At 45.6% G+C, this 19,278-nt stretch overlaps 1 protein-coding gene across 1 annotated transcript in view; it reads left to right on the forward strand.

The window, feature by feature from the left end:
* Positions 1-19,278, forward strand: part of SCUBE3 (signal peptide, CUB domain and EGF like domain containing 3) — a 52,512-nt gene that overhangs the window by 16,852 nt on the left and 16,382 nt on the right. Inside the window, exons 2-7 of the mRNA XM_044004964.1 lie at positions 9,638-9,760; positions 10,014-10,139; positions 13,761-13,895; positions 15,625-15,750; positions 15,957-16,073; positions 18,691-18,738. Coding sequence (XP_043860899.1) covers positions 9,638-9,760; positions 10,014-10,139; positions 13,761-13,895; positions 15,625-15,750; positions 15,957-16,073; positions 18,691-18,738 — 675 coding nt within the window. The remainder of the gene's footprint in view (positions 1-9,637; positions 9,761-10,013; positions 10,140-13,760; positions 13,896-15,624; positions 15,751-15,956; positions 16,074-18,690; positions 18,739-19,278) is intronic.

A 19,278-nucleotide genomic window follows, 5' to 3' on the forward strand; every position in this document is an offset into this window, starting at 1 on the left:
TTCCTGTGAGCCTGAGGCCTTACAGAGTGCTAAGGACTCAGAAAAGCCACATGCTCCATGATTTCTTTGTAGATGGAGAGACCTACTACTAGAACAGAAGCCCATTGAATAGAGCAATTTCTTCTCTACTCACACTAGGGCTTCCCTTGAATGGCTTTACCATTTCTAATTGTCAAGTTTTGGGTCCCAGGGAAGAACTGAAACCTTGCTGGACATGAATCACAGGACCCAAGCAGAGCTAGGTCAGAGTGGTAAGGAGATAGACTAAGAGGCCCTGGCCACAGAGCTAAGGAATATCCTATGGGTACAGGTAATTTCTCAGCTATTCCCTCCATTAGGGAGCAAGGGACCTTTTTTTTTTTTAAAGTGAGGCAATTGGGGTTAAGTGACTTGCCCAGGGTCACACAGCTAGTAAGTGTTAAGTGTCTGAGGCCGGATTTGAACTCAGGTACTCCTGAATCCAGGGCTGGTGCTCTATACACTGTGCCACCTAGCTGCCCCGGCAAGGGACTTTTTAAACTTTGCAGTTAGCATTCCCTCCAAGCAAAGGGACTTTTCTTGACATGAACTTAACTTTTTTATTTCCTGGAATGTCTTGCCACCTTCTCTCAGCCTTTCCAAATATGATCCATCTTTCCTAGGCTCCACTTAAATCCAACTACCACTGTTAATCAGTCAGTCACCGATAGGTACCTACTATGTGCCAGGGGCTTGGGATCCAAAGACAAAAAACGAAACAATCTTTGATGTTGAGGAATTTCTAATCTATCGGGAAGACAACATGCATACATACATGTATACACAAATATATACAAATTATATTCAAATAGGTATACACAGTAGATATGAAAATATATACAGTGTATATACAAATTCTTGCAAGTATATATATATATATATACATACACACACACACATACATACACATTTTTGCGGGGGGGGGGGGGAGGGGGAAAGGAAGCCCTACTAGCTGAGAGGAATCAGGAAAGGCCTCATGTAGGAGGTGGTAGTTAAACTTGAGATTTGAAGGAATAGTGTTTCTAAGAAGTGAAGGTGAGGAGGGAGCATTTCAGTCACAGAGGATGATGTCATGTATGAAGAACTACAAGAAGGTCAGTTGGACTGGAATGCTGTTGTCAAGTCCTGTCCAACTCTTCCTGACCCCATTTGGGGTTTTCTTGGAAGAGATCCTGGAAGGGTTTGCCATTTCTTTCTCCTGCTCCTTTTACAGATGAGGAAACTGAGGCAAACAGGATGAAGTGAATTCCCCAGGGTCACACTGCTAGTAAGTTCCTGAAGCCAGATTTGAACTCAGGAAGATGAATCTTCCTGACTCCAAGCCTGGTACTCTATCCACTGTGTCACCTAGCTGCCCTATCTGAAATCTAAGGGGGCATTATTTCTAAAAGATCTCTGAAAATTCATATGTGTTAAGGATGGGGTGGATAGTTAGCCAATCAGATTAGTTTAAGAGGCTTCCCCAATGGTTATGTTAGGAAGTAGGGAGTAGGACTCTGAAGGGTTGGGGCATGGGATGACTTAGTTTTGATTGAGGGAAGGGAAACATCCAGACCAAGGGCTATTCCTCAAGAAGAGACCTGGAGGGGCCAGCTAGGTGGCACAGTGGATAGAGCACTGGCCCTGGATTCAGGAGGACCTGAGTTCAAATCCGGCCTCAGACACTTGACACTTACTAGCTGTGTGACCATGGGCAAGTCAACCCCAATTGCCTTGAACATCCGGGGCCATTTCCAGTCGTCCTGATGTATATCAATCGTGCCACTGGCCCTAGATGGCTCTGGAGGAGAGAGTGAGGCTGGTGACTTTGCACAGCCTTCCTTCACTTAAATCCAGTTCACTGCAAGTCATGACATCACCTCGATGGTCCTCTTCCAGGACAAAGAACAAACAACAACAAAGGGGCTGCCTTTAAAGGGGAGACAGTGAATCAGAAGTAGGGGGATGATTGGAAAAGACATCAGGTGTAGAATAAGACTGCTGAGAAGGGCTGGGAAGTTTACATATGTTTTCTCCTGGGGTCAGTAGTAAAAGCCCCAAACTCATGGATACTCAAAGTGATAAAGCTGGGACTGAGGTAAAGGAGGTAGACTTCCTGAAGTCCTTCCTCCTGGACTCCTCAGTACCTTAGAATGAATGGCTGGGATAAAAGACCTCCTGGAGGGGAGAGCAGGACATTCTATTGCCTCTAGAAGGGGGAGGGGTGGGGTTTAACCTCTTGTTTCACAGACCCTGTTGGATATATGGTGAAGCTTATGGAGCCTTCCTCAGAATGTTTTTAAATGCATAAAATCAAATAGAAAGGAGTACAAAAGAAATTAATTATACTAAAATACAGTCCAAAAGGAAGGAAGGAAGAAAAGGAAGGAAAAAGAAGGAAGGAGGGAAGGAAAAAGAAGGAAGGAAGGATGAAAAAAGGAAGGAAGAAAAAGGAAGGAAGGGAGAGAAAGAAAGATCATAGGTTAAGAATTCCTTCTCTTAGGGGCAGCTAGGTGGCGCAGTGGATAGAGCACCGGCCCTGGAGTCAGGAGTACCTGAGTTCAAATCCGGCCTCAGACACTTAACACTTACTAGCTGTGTGACCCTGGGAAAGTCACTTAACCCCAATTGCCTCACTAAAAAAAAATAATTCCTTCTCTTAGAATCAAATACAAATCTTCTGTTTAGCATGTAAAACCTTCACAACCTGCATCCAACCTACTTTTTCAAACTTATCATACACTACTGCCTTTCACACACACTAAGTTCCAGCCAGCCTGGGCTTCTTGCTTTTCCTAAACACATGCTATCCTATCCCTATGCCTGTACACAGGCTGCCTGTCCCCCATGCCTGGAATACATGGCCTCCTCATTCTCACTTTTCAGAAATTCTAACTTCCCTCAAAGCTCAGTTCAAGCACCAGCTCCTATATACGACCTTTCTTGATCTTCCCAGCTACAAGTGCCTCTCCATTCCCCACCCTACCCTCTACTAAGAAAAAAAATTACCTTGTGTTTATTTCATGCATAGTGTGTGTGTGTGTGTGTGTGTGTGTGTGTGTGTATTGATTTCCCCTGAGAGAATATAAACTCTTGAAGGCAGGGATTGTTTTATTTTTGTCTTTGGAGCTTGGACACCTAGCCCAGTGTTTGGCACAGAATAGATTTTTAAGAAATGTTTGCTGATTGATTGATGGGAGGATAGGGACCCCGACTTGATTGAGTGTTTAGGAGATACCTGGGCCTTGATGACTTTCAGTTTCAATTAAAATACAAGGCAGGGTTTCTTCCTGGAGAGACTGGCTGACGGAATGTCAAGTATATTTTCAAGAAGGAACACACAAAATGCCACCCCTAGGAGTTCTTTCCCTTAACTTAGGCAAATGCTTTATTTACATTATGGAGCCTAAACTGAGGGATGGAAATCAGATTGGAAAAGACACAGAAACTCTGAAGTTGTCGCTTCCAGTTTGCTTGGTGGCTCCTGGAGCCCTTTGGAGGCACGTCAGGGTGCCTTCCCTTCCCACTATCCCCCATGACCCTCTTCCCCCCTCCCAAAGTCAATGAGCTTGACTGGATCTTCCCTCCCTCTCCCCTTGATTACTCTTTCTGGCCCAACTACAGCTTGGGAATTATCCAGGATGCTTTAGAACTCAGGGTGGGGAGGATGGTTACTGAAGAGGGGGGATAGAGAGGGGATTCTCAGAGAGGGAAATTTGGTCCTGACCACCCAAACGAAGAGAGTCTGGACAAGAGGGCAGGAATTTTTGCCTGTAAGATCTGAGATCAGTGGTCCCACAACCAAAAGTGGAGTGCTCTGCAGCAAGGGGGTGCAGGAGTTGTACAATTTCATTTCAAGAGATACTGACTGAGTGCCTATTACCAGTGGCAAACTCTGGTGATGGGAAGAGATAGGGATACAAAGATTAATCCCATGAAAAAGACACAATCCTTACATTCAAGAAGTTCATGGTTTGGGGCGGATGGGGTGGGGGTAAGGGGTAGATACATAAAGTAATGTATGCGAATAAATATAATACAGAGTATGAAATTGCTTGAGACGCACAAAGTATACCTTATCCCCTCTGGTTGAGGGGATAAGGGACAATTCCATGGAGGAAAAATATTTTGGCTGTGTCTTGAAAGGTGGGTAGGTAAGGAAAGCACTGAATATGAAGCCTGAAGGCCTGGGTTTGAATCCTGGCTCTTTCTCTTGCTGCCTTTTGTGACCCCTGAGCAAGTCACTCCAACTCTTAAGCCTCAGTTGCTTCATCTGTAAAATGAGGATATTTGATCTCTAAGATCCCTTTCTAGCTCTAATGTTCTGTGAACATATGACCCTATGATTTCAACAGGGAGGGATAGAGGAAGGGGCTATGAGGGCATTCCAGGCACAGGGAAGATTGTGAATAAAAGCAGGAAAAACGGAAAGTACCGAATGCGTTCAGAGACTGTTAAGTGGTCTGGTTTGGTTGGGACATGGGGCACAAAGGGAGACTGAACCCAGATCATGAAGGGATTTATATCTGAGGCAAAAAGAGTCTAGAGTTTATTCAGTAGTCACTAGGGAGCTCCTGAAAGGTTTTGAATGATGAGTACATTGAACATGCTCGGTATCATGAAGGGCAAGCTAGGGAAAAGCAAGGTGACAAGTAGGTGTAGAAGAGAACAAGAGGATGGTTGACCTGGGATGCTAACTGTGATCTTGGACAAGCATTTCATCTCTGAACCTGTTTATCTATTTGCAAAGTAAGGAGGCTAGATGAGCTAATCTCTTAAGTTTTCTTTGAGAATTTTTTGGAAGAAGAACATGCTGCTGTCTTGTTGTTCCTCTTTTCCCAGACTTGGATAGAAATGAGATCTGCAGGGTTATAGCTGAGGCTGCCACTCTATTAGTCAGTGTGTGTTTAGCACCCATGTGTGCAGAGCCCCATGGCAGGAAGAGTGGCGTCAGCAGTTGACCCGTGAACAAACTCAAAAGGCAGTTGCTTGTATAGTGTGATCTGAAGGACACTAAAAAGCTCAAAACAATCTCCCCAGTGGTGCCAGAGTGCTGCTGAACCCTCCTCTTCCCTCACTTGGAATGCCCAGTGTGGGGTTAAACAAGAGCAGAGGTACTAAACTTCCTAGTGGGACGTAGCTCTCTCAAAGGTGGTGCTAGGACAAAGCATCTTGGAATTCTAAGGAGTGAAATTGCCACAACCCACCCACCATATGTCAAATGCAAGTCAATAAATATTTGAGGGCTTACTGGGTTTAAAGAGCAGTGCTTGTTGCTGGGAGAGATATAGAGTTTAGATGAGATATGACCTCTAGCCCCATGGAACTCTGTCTGGTAAGGAAATAAAACACAAGGACTTTAACTATGATGCCCAATATTACATGATAAATGCAGTTGTTGTTTGTTGTCGTTGAGTTCCTCTCTAACTCTCAGTAACCCCAGGGGCAGCAAGGTGGCCCAATGGATAGGGCACCGGCCCTGGATTCAGGAGGACCTGAGTTCAGATCCAGCCTCAGACACTTACTAGCTGTGTGACCCTGGGCAAGTCACTTAACCCTCATTGCCCCACCAAAAAAAAAAAAAAAAAGAACTAACTCTCAGTAACCCCATCTGGAGTTTTCTTAGCAAAGATACTAAAGTGGTTTTCCATTTCCTTCTCCAGCTCCTTTTACAGATGAGGAACTGAGGTAAACAGGGTAAAGTGACTTGTCTAGGGCCACACAGTTAGTAAGTGAATGAAGATCATTCTTCCTGACTCCAGTTCTAACACTCTATCCATTGTGCCATTTAGCTGCCCGATAAATGCATTAGAAGGTGGAAAAACAAAGTATATATCCCAGGTGGAAGTTTATTAGAGGTGGGGATGAGAAAGATATTAAGGAGGACACATAAGGACTTGGAATAGGCAAGGTGGGGCCTGGAGTTTTGGAATACAGGGAGAAGTTTCTTCAAGAGCCAAAGATTAACTTTGCCCTGTTTTCTAGTTTTTCTTAGGACTAGTGAAAGATGTTATGGGAGCAACCAATATGGTGAGTTTGGAAAAACCAAGACACCCTGAGATGACTTAATATTTACAAAGCAAAATTTCAATAAGTACAAATGAGAATGCTGTCAACTGAATCCACAAATACTGACATAACACAGAGAAAAGGAAAAATAATCCCAGTGTAGGGGGCATTAATCTGGGAAGCCTTCTTAAAAGAAATTAGTTTTGGAAGCATCTGCCATATGGTGGATACTGTGCCAAGTGCTTTTTTTACAAATATCATCTCATTTGATCCTTACAATAACCACACAAGGTAAATGCTATTATTATCCCCATTTTACAGTTGAGGAAACTGAGGCAGACAGGGTTAAGTGATTTGCCCAGGGTCACACAGCTAGTAAATGTCTGAGGCCAGATTCAAACTCTGGAAGATGGGCCTTCCTGACTCCATGCCCAGCATTCTATCTATTGTACCCCCAGCTTCTCTATCCCCAACTTACACATGAGGAAACTAGGGCTCAAAAAAAGTAAAGCAATTTGCCCAAAGTCACAAAGCTAGCAAAAGGCAGAACCAGGATTAAAGCCTAGGTCTTCTGATTTCAAACCTAGTCCTTTTCTCTGTGCCATCCCCTGTGATACAGTCCTGACCGCTAGTAGAACATGAACTCATCCTAAAGACAAAAGAATGTGTAAGAGTTTTTCACTCTCTCTGCTTCTGCTTTAGGAGTAATTGATTCAATTTAACATACATCTATTAAATGTCTACTGTATTTACAAAGCACTATGCCAGTCCCTCTTGGTCTTCTTTCCCATTCCCAACCGTTTTTCTCCCATCCTGAGGTGTAGTAGGGGCTCCCTGGCTTGAATCAGCAAGCTAAATAAATGTTCATTGAAACTGAAGACTGACTACTACAACTGGGCTGCTGAGATAGGAGTGGGGGAAAGGATAGATAGGTAGATAGATGGATGGATGGATAGATAGATAGATAGATAGATAGATAGATAGATAGATAGATAGATAGATAGATAGATAGATAGATAGATAGATAGATAGATAGATAGATAGATGGATGGATAGATGGATGGATGGATAGATGGATAGATAGATGGATGGATGGATGGATGGATGGATGGATGGATGGATAGATAGATAGATAGATAGATAGATAGATAGATAGATAGATAGATAGATAGATAGATAGATAGATAGATAGATGGATGGATGGATGGATGGATGGATAGATAGATAGATAGATAGATAGATAGATAGATAGATAGATAGATAGATAGATAGATAGATAGATAGAGGCAGCTAGGTGGCACAGTGGATAGAACACCGGCCCTGGATTCAGGAGGACCTGAGTTCAAATCCGGCCTCAGATCCTTAACACTTACTAGCTGTGTGACCCTGGGCAAGTCACTTGGCCCCAATTGCCTCACCAAAAAAAAAAAATAGATAGATAGGCAGATTTCAGCTCCTGGAGTTATTCATTGGGCCAGGTAAGTAGCTAAAGAGAGTTGGGATGAGAGAAATAGGAAAAGAAGAAGCAAAGGAAGAGGTGGTTTGGAGCAGGGTGTTTGACAGCCCTTCCCCACACCATCTTCATTTCCTTTTCCTGCCCTGACTCCCACTTAGTGCTCACAAGTTTCTCCCCTCTCCTAAGTGGACTCTTGCAGTAATGAAGAACAGAGTGGTTGTGCTATTTCAGACATAGCTTCACAGGTGCTGTTCCTTTAGGGGATTACCATAGCCTGGTCTCTTAACTGAGAGCTTTATAGACCTCTGAAGAGATTAGAATATCCCCTCCATTATAGCATTGTTCCTCTCTAGACTGTGCTAGGAAGCTACAAACCAATTCTTACTGTAAAGATGTAAAGTATAGGAAGGAAGAAATAAGCATTTATTAAGCACCTACTACATACTAGCCACTGTACAAAGTGCTTTACAAATATCTCATTTTATTTAAAGTAAAATCAAAGTAAATATTAAAAATTATTAAGTAAATGGGGCAGCTAGGTGTCGCAGTGGATAAAGTACTGGCCCTGGATTCAGGAGGACCTGAGTTCAAATCTGGCCTCAGACGCTTGACACTTAGTAGCTGTGTGATCCTGGGCAAGTCACTTAACCCTCACTGCCCCACCCAAAAAAAAGTTCCATTGGCATTAAAAGTATTAAGTAAAAATAGCACCTTTTCCTGGACACTATGATGGACACACCCTTCTCTTTATACTTATGATAGTATCCTCTTCCTTCAATAAAATTTCCTAGTAAATTATAATCTCCTGGGGCAGCTAGATGGCGCAGTGGTTAAAGCACCGACCCTGGATTCAGGAGTACCTGAGTTCAAATCCGGCCTCAGACACTTGACACTTACTAGCTGTGTGACCCTGGGCAAGTCACTTAACCCTCATTGCCTTAAAAAAAAATTATAATCTCCTAGTTTCTATTTTATTCAAGAAGGTAATGTGCTATAGGCAATAGACTGTAGGAACTAAGATCATGAAGACAGGCTGAAATCCTGCCTCTATTGCTTGATTGGTTGATTGATCCTTACTGGCAATGTTAAGTCTCGTATTCTCTCAGAACCTTATATACTTCCTAAGATGAAAAGTTGTAGATGAAAAGATATAGCTATAGCTATCTCTAGATGCAGATCTGCTTTTGCCTTTGGAGATCCCAAATGTATGAAATCTCAGATCACTGACACAGATAACATATTTTACATTGATTCCCTTTGAGGTTCATTACACCTGGTGACATCTGAGAAAACCATTTAATCCAGTCCTTAAATTATTTTGCAGGTTGGGTTCTTTCTTTGCCAGTGGTACAGGCCTCAGTTCCAGGGGGAACCCTTTGCCTCATCCACCTCTGGTTCTAGATCTTTGGGTCTCTTCCTCCAGGGCTTTATGTCCCTGCAACAATTTTAGTATTAAGAGAAAGATGTTGGGGCAGTTAGGTGGCACAGTGGATAGAGCACCGGCCCTGGATTGAGGAGGACCTGAGTTCAGATCTGGCCTCAGACACTTAACAATTACTAGCTGTGTGACCCTGGGCAAGTCACTTAACCCCAATTGCCTCACCAAAAAAAAAGAGAAAGATGTGCTGGTCTGGGGCTGAGGATTTTGGAAGAACTCTTGACCTAAGAAGACCATCAGCTGCCTGAAGCATGACGTGTGGGCCAATGGTGGAGAACAGGAATTAGGAAGGATTTTCACAGTTTTCAAGTTCCTGGTACCAGCTTCTATTGACCTGAGAGTGTTCCTTTACCCAATTAATGACACTCATTTCATTCTCTAACTTCTTGCTTTCTCTTTTATTCTTCCTTCCCTCAGGAAAGGATATGGTAAATTCATTCATATTGAGATGTCGATAGCTCAATCTGGGAGTAGGTGAAAAAGACACTTTTGGGTAGGGTGAACTTCCTGGGCCCCTGAAATCACTCTGTTCTCTGGATTTGTACCAAGTCTGGCCTTACGAGGAATATAAGGTTATGACCTTATATATGTGAGTGCATGCATGGCCTCTGAAGTATCCATTGCCTGTTTTCTGAAGATGAGAGGAACCTACCCCAGAGAAGTCTGCACTGAGGAAACTACTTTGGGGGGATGGTGGCAGAGATCCCACTTGACCTTCATCTGCTCTCCCCTACCAGATGTAGATGAGTGTGTGGAAGGCACCGACAACTGTCACATCGATGCCATTTGCCAGAATACCCCCCGTTCCTACAAGTGCATCTGCAAGTCTGGCTACAGTGGAGATGGCAAACACTGCAAAGGTGAGGCTGGGGAGAGGAGGCACCTGGAGAAGGCGAGGAGAGAGGTGGCCAGTAGGACGATGGGAAATCATGCAAAGCCCTCAATGTGGAGGGGGAAAAGAAGGAGGAGACCAAGCCCCACCATCCTCTCGTCTGAAAACTTGTATCCTCAGGCTCCAGAGCTTGTGAAAGGAGAGAAGATTTGGGTGGTTGATGGTGGAACAGGTGGGATGGGTGCAGCCTAATCCTTATCTTAGTCTTTCTTCTCCCTCAGATGTGGATGAGTGTGAGCGGGACGACAATGCTGGCTGTGTACATGAATGTGTTAACATCCCTGGTAACTACCGATGCACCTGCTATGATGGCTTCCACCTGGCACACGATGGGCATAACTGTCTGGGTGAGCAGGGGGACTGGAAGGGAGGAAGTAACACTTAAGGGTTGGAAAGGGGAGGGAGGGAGGGAAATCACAAGTATTTTTCAGCCAGGGAAGTGGGTCAGTAAAAACTCTCCTCTCTGCCGTGACTAATATCTATACTTAAGAGTCTGAAGTGCCTAACTTCTGAGGCAAGTGAGAAGGGCTGTCCTTTAGCGTGGGATAGCCCCTAAGGATGAATTAATTGATCCTGCATATGGATAGAAAAAAGTTCGAGGGGCACTGGTGGAAAATACCCTCAATTTAGGCACCTTGAGGTAGATCTAGGAGTGGGGAACCACATGCCACTTTCACTCAATCTGTGCCAAAGAACACAGGGGGAGACCCACCTCCAAGGAAGTCCACACAAAATCTCTCTCTCTCTCTCCCTCTCTCTCTCTCTCTCTCTCTCTCTCTCTCACACACACACACACACACACACACACACACTCTTCCCTCTCTTCAATTCTGTTCTGCTTGCCTCTAGATGAGGTGAAGAGGGGGCAGCTAGGTGGCGCAGTGGATAGAGCACTGGCCCTGGAGTCAGGAGTACCTGAGTTCAGGTCTGGCCTCAGACACTTAACACTTATTAGCTGTGTGACCCTGGGCAAGTCACTTAACCCCAATTGCCTCACTAAAAACAAAAAAACAAAAATAGATGAGGTGAAGAGGTCTGATGGAGAAGAAAGTAAGAGGAATGGACAGCCCTCAGCCATGGGCTGTTCCTGGAACCCCAGGGCTTGGAGTTCAACAATGAAGAAGCCCCTGAGGGCTCTGAACTTCAGGTCTTGGTCTATGTAGAGCTAGGATATTTTATAGGGAAATTACCAAGGGATTGGCAAGGCAGAACAAGGAAGTGATCTGTCCAAAATCTCCTCAGGTATAAAAACCAAGGAATGGGGGCAGCTAGGTGGCACAGTAGATAAAGCACTGGCCCTGGATTCAGGAGGACCTGAGTTAAAATCCGGCCTCAGACACTTGACACTTACTGGCTGTGTGACCCTGGGCAAGTCACTTAACTCTCATTGCCCCACCAAAAAAAAAAAAAACCAAACAAGCAAACAAACAAAAAGGAATAGAGGAGGAAAGCATTTGCGATGTAACCTTGGAGTCCTTCCCAATAATAACTAGCATTTATTTATATGGGGCTTTAAGGTTTACATAGCAATTTATATATGTCATCTCAGTTGATCCCCACAACAACCATTGGAGGTAAATGCTATTATTATCCCCATTTTACAGATAAAATTATCAAGGCTAAGTGATTTGCCCAGAGTCACACAGCTAGTAAGTGTCTGAGGCAGGATGTGAATTCAAGTCTTCCCAAACTTCATGTCTAACACTCTACCCAATGCACCATCTCGCTGTTCCAAACTTATCGCTAGTCCCAGGGCCAAGGAGAAAGGGGAAATTAGGAGCAACAGGACCATGAAGGGAGGGATAAAAGAGAGGATCTGAATTCATAATAACATAATGAACCAAGATCTACCTCACTCAACCTTCCCTAATTAACTATTTCCTTGAGATCATTAGGTAAGGAAAGCCTTCTCACTCTGGTACTAGGAAGGTACAAGCCAAGACTCTTGGGCCTTAGTTCCACGCCATGCCCCATATTTCTTCTGCCTTCATGCCCTCACTTTCATGACTTCATGCTTTTACCTGTTACCTAACCCTAAACCCCAGTCTGCCCAAGGCTCGTACCCTGGTCTATTCTTTCTTGACTAAGATGCCTCCTGCCCTTATGTTCCAGAGCTCCTGGTGTTCGGATTTGGGCAATGATGGGTGGGAAACTCTAAAAGCAACACAAGTCAGACAGGAAAGCTGCTTGAAGAGCTGGCCGTCTGGGGCTCTGGAGTTCTTCTGATACCTCTCACCTCCCTGGGGGCCTAGTTGTTCTATTGAGAAATAAAGCAGAGCCCTGAACAATAGGAGCTAATGAAGGTAGGGTCAGAGCTGAAACTGGAGCAGTCAAAGAGAAAAAAGGAAAGGAAAAGGAAAAAGGGCTGGGAAAGCGCTGAATATGAAAACCTGAAAAGGGACAGAGGTGTAGAGAGAGATGAGGACAGGAATAGAGGAAAAGGAGGAGGAGGGCTTCTGAATTTCCTCTGTAAGTGAATCTCGAGACCAAGAACTAATGGGATCTAGGTCAGGCTCCTCTACCAGGGATGTTCTAGGCTGCTAGGAGACAGCAGAGGGGAAGGGGAGGCATTGGGGCCCTCAGAGGAACTGCCCTATCCCTTCGGGTTGACCTGAACAAAGAGGGACCCAGGGTGCTGTTTGGAACTGCGTTGGTGAGCAGGGTTTGGGAGATGCACTGTATGGGCTGAGCAAATTTGAAAGAGCCTGGGAGCTGGAGCGTAGGCCATCAAGGAAGCTTGACTCAGAGGTGTGAAGGGTATAAGCTTGGGGTGAGAACCTCTCTGCCCTCTCTCAGTCCCTCAGAGCCCAGGGTGTGGTCTGGCTGGTCCACTATCTTCCTCCATCCCTCTCTGCCAGACTACTCAACTTTGTTTTGTTAAACCAAAATAGGAGAGGCTGGGGAGCGTGGCAGTAAGCCCAGGCTAGGGGCGGGGGGGGGGGGGGGGGGGGAATGGTGGGAAGGGGAAGAGAGGAGAGAGGATCAGGGCCTCTGGCCTATCCAGAGAAATGGTCACTGGCCCACATAGAGCCTAGGACTTGGTTAGCCTTTTTCCTCCCTCTGCTTAGATTTCACAGCCTTATGGCTGTGACCCTCACTAAATTAATTTCCTTTTTTTTTTTCTTTTTGGTCTTTTTTTGCTTTTCCTTACCAGCTTTATAATCCATTCTCCAACTCCTGACAGTCCCCATTTCACTAACTCCTTTTCCGGCTGATTCCCCCACGTTTGGGCAGAAGGGTATCCCAAACCACCTATGTGGGAGCCATGACAAGACTCCCTCTCCTCACTTCCCTGACCCTGAGCTTTGCCGTTCTGGTTTATATTTCCATGCTAAACAGAGCAGGCAATGGTGTGTGCTGAATTGGGGTTGGGGGAGGGGGAGGAGACTTGCTCCAGTTACTAAGGACAACACATCATGGTGTAATGGGAAAGGTGCTAGATTTAGAGGCAAAAGAACTGGATTTGATCATGGCTCTGCTGCTTGCCCTCTTGTCTGGCACCTGGGACACTGAACTCCTCTGGGTCTCATTTTCCTCCCCTATAAAATTGGCGGGGGGTTGCGGGGGGATGCAGGGGGCTGGACTAAGTGATCACTATAGCCCCTTCCACTCTTTTCTCCTGTGAGTCTTCCCAGGGTCCCCGTCTCAAGGTTGGGGTGGGGGAATGGAGAGGAGGTAGGAAAGGATTGTCAAGCTGTTACATCCTTCCACCCTCAGGGACTACTTACTACCTCACTTCCCTAGGTAGTAGCTGGTTAGAAAGCTTCCTTACCCTTCTTTTTTCTTTTTTTTTTCTTTTTCTTTTTTTTCAGGGCAATGAGGGGTAAGTGACTTGCCCAGGGTCACACAGCTAGTAAGTGTCAAGTGTCTGAGGCCGGATTTGAACTCAGGTCCTCCTGAATCCAGGGCTGGTGCTTTATCCACTGCACCACCTAGCTGCCCCCCTTACCCTTCTTTTTGATCCGCAGATCTGGATGAGTGTGCTGAGGGCAATGGGGGCTGTCAGCAGAGCTGTGTCAATATGATGGGCAGTTATGAGTGCCTCTGTCGAGATGGCTTCTTCCTCAGTGACAACCAGCATACCTGCATCCAGCGGCCAGAAGGTCAGTGCCTGGATTCAGAGAATAATCATTTCCTTTCCCCATCCTCCCCAAGCCCTTATTTCTGTCACCTGCAGACCCTTCTCATTCTCCACTATGTCAGCCATATGACTCTGCTCCCCCATACTCCCTTCATTATGCCCAAGGGTTCCTTGAAGGCTTAGTTCCATGGGGTCACTGTAGGTTACAAGAGAAGATAGTCCCCCTGTGAGCTTAGGAATTCGTGTGGAATTGATGTTGGGGAAGGGTTAGGAAGAGTGTATGTTCAATGTGATCTCACACTGGTAGTATAGGACTAGAGATTGGTATGAAGCAGGGGTTCATATAGGGCTGGTATAATAATAATAACTAACAATTATGTAGTATATACTATATGCCAACATTTCAAATTATTTTATCTGATCTTCAAAACAATCCAGGGATGTAGGTGCTATTATCCCCATTTTATAGATCTGAAAACTGAAATAAACATAGGTAAAATGACTTGCCCAGGGTCACACAGCTAGTAAGTGTCTGAGGCTACATTTGTTTTTGTTTTTGCGGGGCAATGAGGGTTGCCCAGGGTCACACAGCTAGTAAGTGTCAAGTGTCTGAGTCCAGATTTGAACTCAGGTCCTCCTGAATCCAGGGCCGCTGCTTTATCCACTGCACCACCTAGCTGCCCTGAGGCTGAATTTGAACTCAGGTCTTCCTGACTCCAGACCCAGAGCTCTATCCACTGGGGCACCTGGCTGCTTAGCTGTGTAGACTTAGGGTGGGTATAAACTCAGTGTGGTTATAGGACTAAAGTGAATGTTGGGGTAGAATGAGTATGAGATGGTAGCCAGCAGAGGTTGGGGTAGATATGGGATAAGTGGGATTGTGGGTATTATAGAATTGGGGAGTCAATGGGGGTTCCCTATGCATCCTGGTAGGGTAAAACTCCAGACATTTGGTCTTGCCCTGGCTGCTGCCTAACCAAGAGGGTTCAACATGCAGTCCCTCATGCCTTGTGCTCAGCCCAGCATCTGGACACCTTCTATGCTGTTGGGTTAGGATAGAGGCTGTGGCGTCAGATGCAAAGCAGAGAAGTTGGAATGCTTTGGCCTAGGGACCTGACCACAGATTCCTTAACTACCAACACTCTGAACAGTGGCTACCTCCCATGTAAGTAACAAAGGACTAGAGAAGGGGTTGTATATTATAGCTCATAGTGACTTCATACCTTTTGAACATTTACTATCTGTCCCATTCATTTGGCACATCAGACACTTGACCTTATGGCATTAGCTGACTTTTCATATGTATGTCTTATCTCCCCAACTAGACTATTCCTTGTAGGTAGGGACAAAGTCCTATAATTCTCTGCATCCTACTGTGCGTGAATCAGTAGGGAGGTACTTACTAAGCATTTCCTGGCTGACTGAACAGAAGATCTGAGCAGACCAGGCTATTCTGGGAAGAGGCACAAATAGGCAGCACTACATGATTTGAATGAATGGATGCTTAATCCAGGTTTATTGTACCAATCGGTGCCCATCGTACAATAGCACTTTGGTGCCCATGGGAGTGTGCTAGGAAGAAGGAAAGGCATCTTAGATCATGGTCAGCTACCTCTCTCTAAGATAAAGTTGGAGGAGGGCTTATGCCCTTACTTTGGGTCTTTCTGATCACCATGTCCTGTTCTCCAAGCACTTTCCTGACTCCCTTTGCCCAGAGGCTGCACGGCTGGTATATTCTTCTTCCCCTTTAGAAGGAATGAACTGCATGAACAAGAACCACGGCTGTGCCCATATATGCCGTGAAACACCCAAGGGGGGTATTGCTTGTGAATGCCGTCCAGGTTTTGAGCTTACCAAGAACCAGCGAGACTGCAAATGTAAGTTGGGGTGCTAGAGAAAGGAAGAGCAAACCACAAGGGATGGAGAGAGGGGCTCTGAGGGGAGAGGCAGGGGAGAGAGTATTAGGGTAAAGAAATATGGGAAAGGGAAGGGCCACTAACCAAGCTGGGCCAGTGTTCTTAATTTAGGGCAGTACCTATGGAGAACATAACCACTCATTGTTCCCTTCTCCCCTCACTCACAGTGACATGTAACTATGGCAATGGTGGCTGCCAGCATACATGTGATGACACGGAGCAAGGACCCAAGTGTGGCTGCCATGTCAAGTTTGTGCTACACACTGATGGAAAGACATGCATTGGTGGGTAAAGTTCTCGGAGAAAGAAGCATGGGAACAGAGTGACAAATGTGCACTGGGCAATGGGGTAGAGGTAGGGAGGTCAAATAATTACATTCTCACCAAATAGGCAACCCTGGGAATAGATGCAGTTTGAGGTGTGGGGTGGCAGGGGGGATGTCCTAGTTCTGGATGTGGCCCTGGATCCAGTCCACTGCTAGCCCTGGCATAGTGGACATCAAAAACCTCAATTTCTCTGATATGAAAAGGGAGAGGGAAGGGCACAGCTCCCCATTTTGGCTGGAAGGGGGTAAAGATGGCGGGAGAGAACTGGAGAAATGGAACTGCTTGATCCTGACTGAGGGGATCAAACCAGAGAAGACTCTTGGGTTTAGCCAATCCCTGACAGTGACTGACGGAGTTGAGTAAGACCTGGCACAATCCTCTTTTGCATACCTAGGTGGTTGGAGAAGGGGGTGAAGCAGTCAGACCCCTTTCTCAGCTATAGTAAGCAGGGCCTGGAATAGGTGGGCAAATAGTTGAGATTCTCTTGGCTCTAGGGACCTTTCCCCTCTCCTCCATGCCACTTCCTTCTCTCCTTTTGCTCACTTTTTTTCTGGCACCACCCCATTGCAATCACTCTCTCTTTCCTCTTTTCCTTCATGACTTTCCCTCCCTCATCAGCTCCAGGCCCTCACCCCCTCAAGTCCCCGACCTCTGTTCCCTTAGTCTTTGCTTATCTATATCTTGACCCCATTTCCGTAGTTCCTGGGCCCTGTATACTGTCTCTCAAATCACAGGGTCAAGTTAATTCAATCCCATACAATTCAGTTCACTAAGCATTTAATGGATCTGATTTAATGGATAAGCATTTCATTTAATCCATTCTGTGCCTCTATTAGAGTCAGGAAGAAAAACCAATTTCTCAGGGAGGTGAGGGAGGAGGTGGGAAAGGCATGAGGTGAGGGACCAAAAAAGGACTTTGACCTAGAGATCCCTTTGGTTCAATTTGACCGGGCTCTGCTGGGCTGAGTCTGGGCTGGGTCTGAATCCTGGGATACCTAAAAGCTGTTATTATGCACGGCCAAGAGAAACACAAGAGAATGTGGTTGTTCCCCCACTTTTTTTGTTTTACTTCCCCCCATCTCCCACAGAGCATGTATCCATTGATGGGTATTTCAGAACAGCCACCATGGGTAATAAAATGGCAGGAATCTTAATAACAGCTCCCATTTCTATGGTGCTTCCAAGTTTACAAAATACTTTCCCCACAACCATATATTACTCTTATAAGGAAACTAAAACTTCAGGGACTTGAGTGTTTTTGCCCCAGATCACACAGCTAGAAAGGGGAAGGTAGAATGTCTTAGATTGGTCCCCATACATCCTACTGATGTGTGCCTCATGTAACATTCAATATCAACAATCTTTTCACCCCAGAGATCCAGCCTTTATACCCTAGGCAGGGCTGCCCCTTCTCCAGACCCCAAGAACAGACGATTCTTTTGGACTCAGAGATCTCTAACGTTTTGTTTTGTACAACTTCCCTTAGTCACCTGTTCAAGGGACTAACATCCCTTATGGTTCCTCCTTATTTTAACTTTAAATCCCTCCCTCTACATTTTCTTTCTCTATATATATTCATTTTCATTAATTAAAATGTTTTTTGGTATTCATAAAGTCCTCACTTTTTCAGGCTGGGTGATTCCATCTTCTTTAATTTCCCCTTCTCCCACCTTCTGATACTCTCTGGGGCTCTCCACCCTGTCCCACATGCCCCGCTAGCCCTCCTAAATCATGAAGCTCAGAACAGATTCCTTTTTTTTTTTATTTTGGCAAGTCAGTGAGGCTTAAGTGACTTGCCCAGGGCCACACAGCTAGTAAGTGTCAAGTGTCTGAGGCCGGATTTGAAGTCAGAACAGATTCTCGATCATAGTCTGGGGCAGCCTTAAGACTGGTAAAGAAGAAATTGCCTGGTTTCTTTTTATTCAGATATCCAAGAGTCATGCTTGCTGTTTTTTTTAAACAAGGATGCCTTTTTAGCTTGGGTTCCATTCCAGTTCCCATATCATTTTCCTCTATCCTATCTCATGACCAAAAGAGAATGCGGTTGTTCCCTGAACTGCAGTCGGTCCCTTTTCCAACATCTCCCCCCTTCCCCTAGAGAGTTAATTTTCTGTCTTTCTCCTGCTCTCCACATTCTCCCCATTCCAAGTTTATTAGTGGATGGAGCCTTCTGAAGAATGTTTGGGGATGATAGGGCTCTTAGTCTATTTGGGAAGACTGAGACAATTAGTCTCAAAGACAAGTAAAGTGCATTCATTTAGGATTTGGAAAATTGAAGTCTAGTTCATATCTTTACCATCAACGTGCTCTGTGACCTTAGGTAAATGGCTTAATTCCCTAGCCCCTGAGTTTCCCAGCTATAACATGGGAAGAGTGAACCTAGCCCCTGTGTGGTGTAGTTAGGAAAATAAGATGCCAGAAAGGAAGGGGGCTCTGGAAATTAAGTGGCTATAAGAATCCCAGGGTTCATTATTTGGGGCTCTGCTGGCTCCAGTCCACAGGGCAGGAGCTAGGGCCCAGTGGGCCAGGTGTCTCCTGCCCATGATCTAAACAGCTTTTTTACAATGTCAAACAGGGGAAAGGCGGCTAGAGCAGCACACCCCCCCTCAGGCCGTTTCTAATGGTAAATATATCTGCTCTCTCCACGCTCCCATGCTCACTCGCTCACTCGCTCGCTTGCTCAGGGAGGGGCTAACCCGCTGGGGGCTCCCACTAACTGCATGCCCCACCAGGCCTGCCCCCACTTAGGCTTGGCTGGGCCCCAGCCTACCAACCAGGCTCACTCTGGCAACCTGGGCATCAGCCCTACCGAAGGGACAGGAGGGAACCTGGGTGGCAGGAATCCTGGGTCCCTAAGAGCTGGCCCAAGAATCTTTGTCGGTCTTGCTTGTCTTTATTTTCTATTTCCTCTGCTCTCCTTTCCTCCATCTCTGTTCCTTCTTCCTCCTCCCACCCCCAGTGTCTTTCTCACCTACTTTTTCTTTGAGTTCCTGACTATCTCTCAAACATAGCTATCATTTCTTATCCTTTCCTACACTCTTCTGTACAGCTAAAGGTTCAGTCAGCTTCACCCTACACACCTCTTTATGTAGCCAGAGAGGGGTATGCTGATAGTCAGAGGCCATCCTCCCCCAAAGGTGCTTGCTACTTAGGTCCCTGATCC

Source organism: Dromiciops gliroides, chromosome 4, assembly GCF_019393635.1.
Source record: "Dromiciops gliroides isolate mDroGli1 chromosome 4, mDroGli1.pri, whole genome shotgun sequence".
Classification (NCBI taxonomy): Eukaryota; Metazoa; Chordata; class Mammalia; order Microbiotheria; family Microbiotheriidae; genus Dromiciops; species Dromiciops gliroides.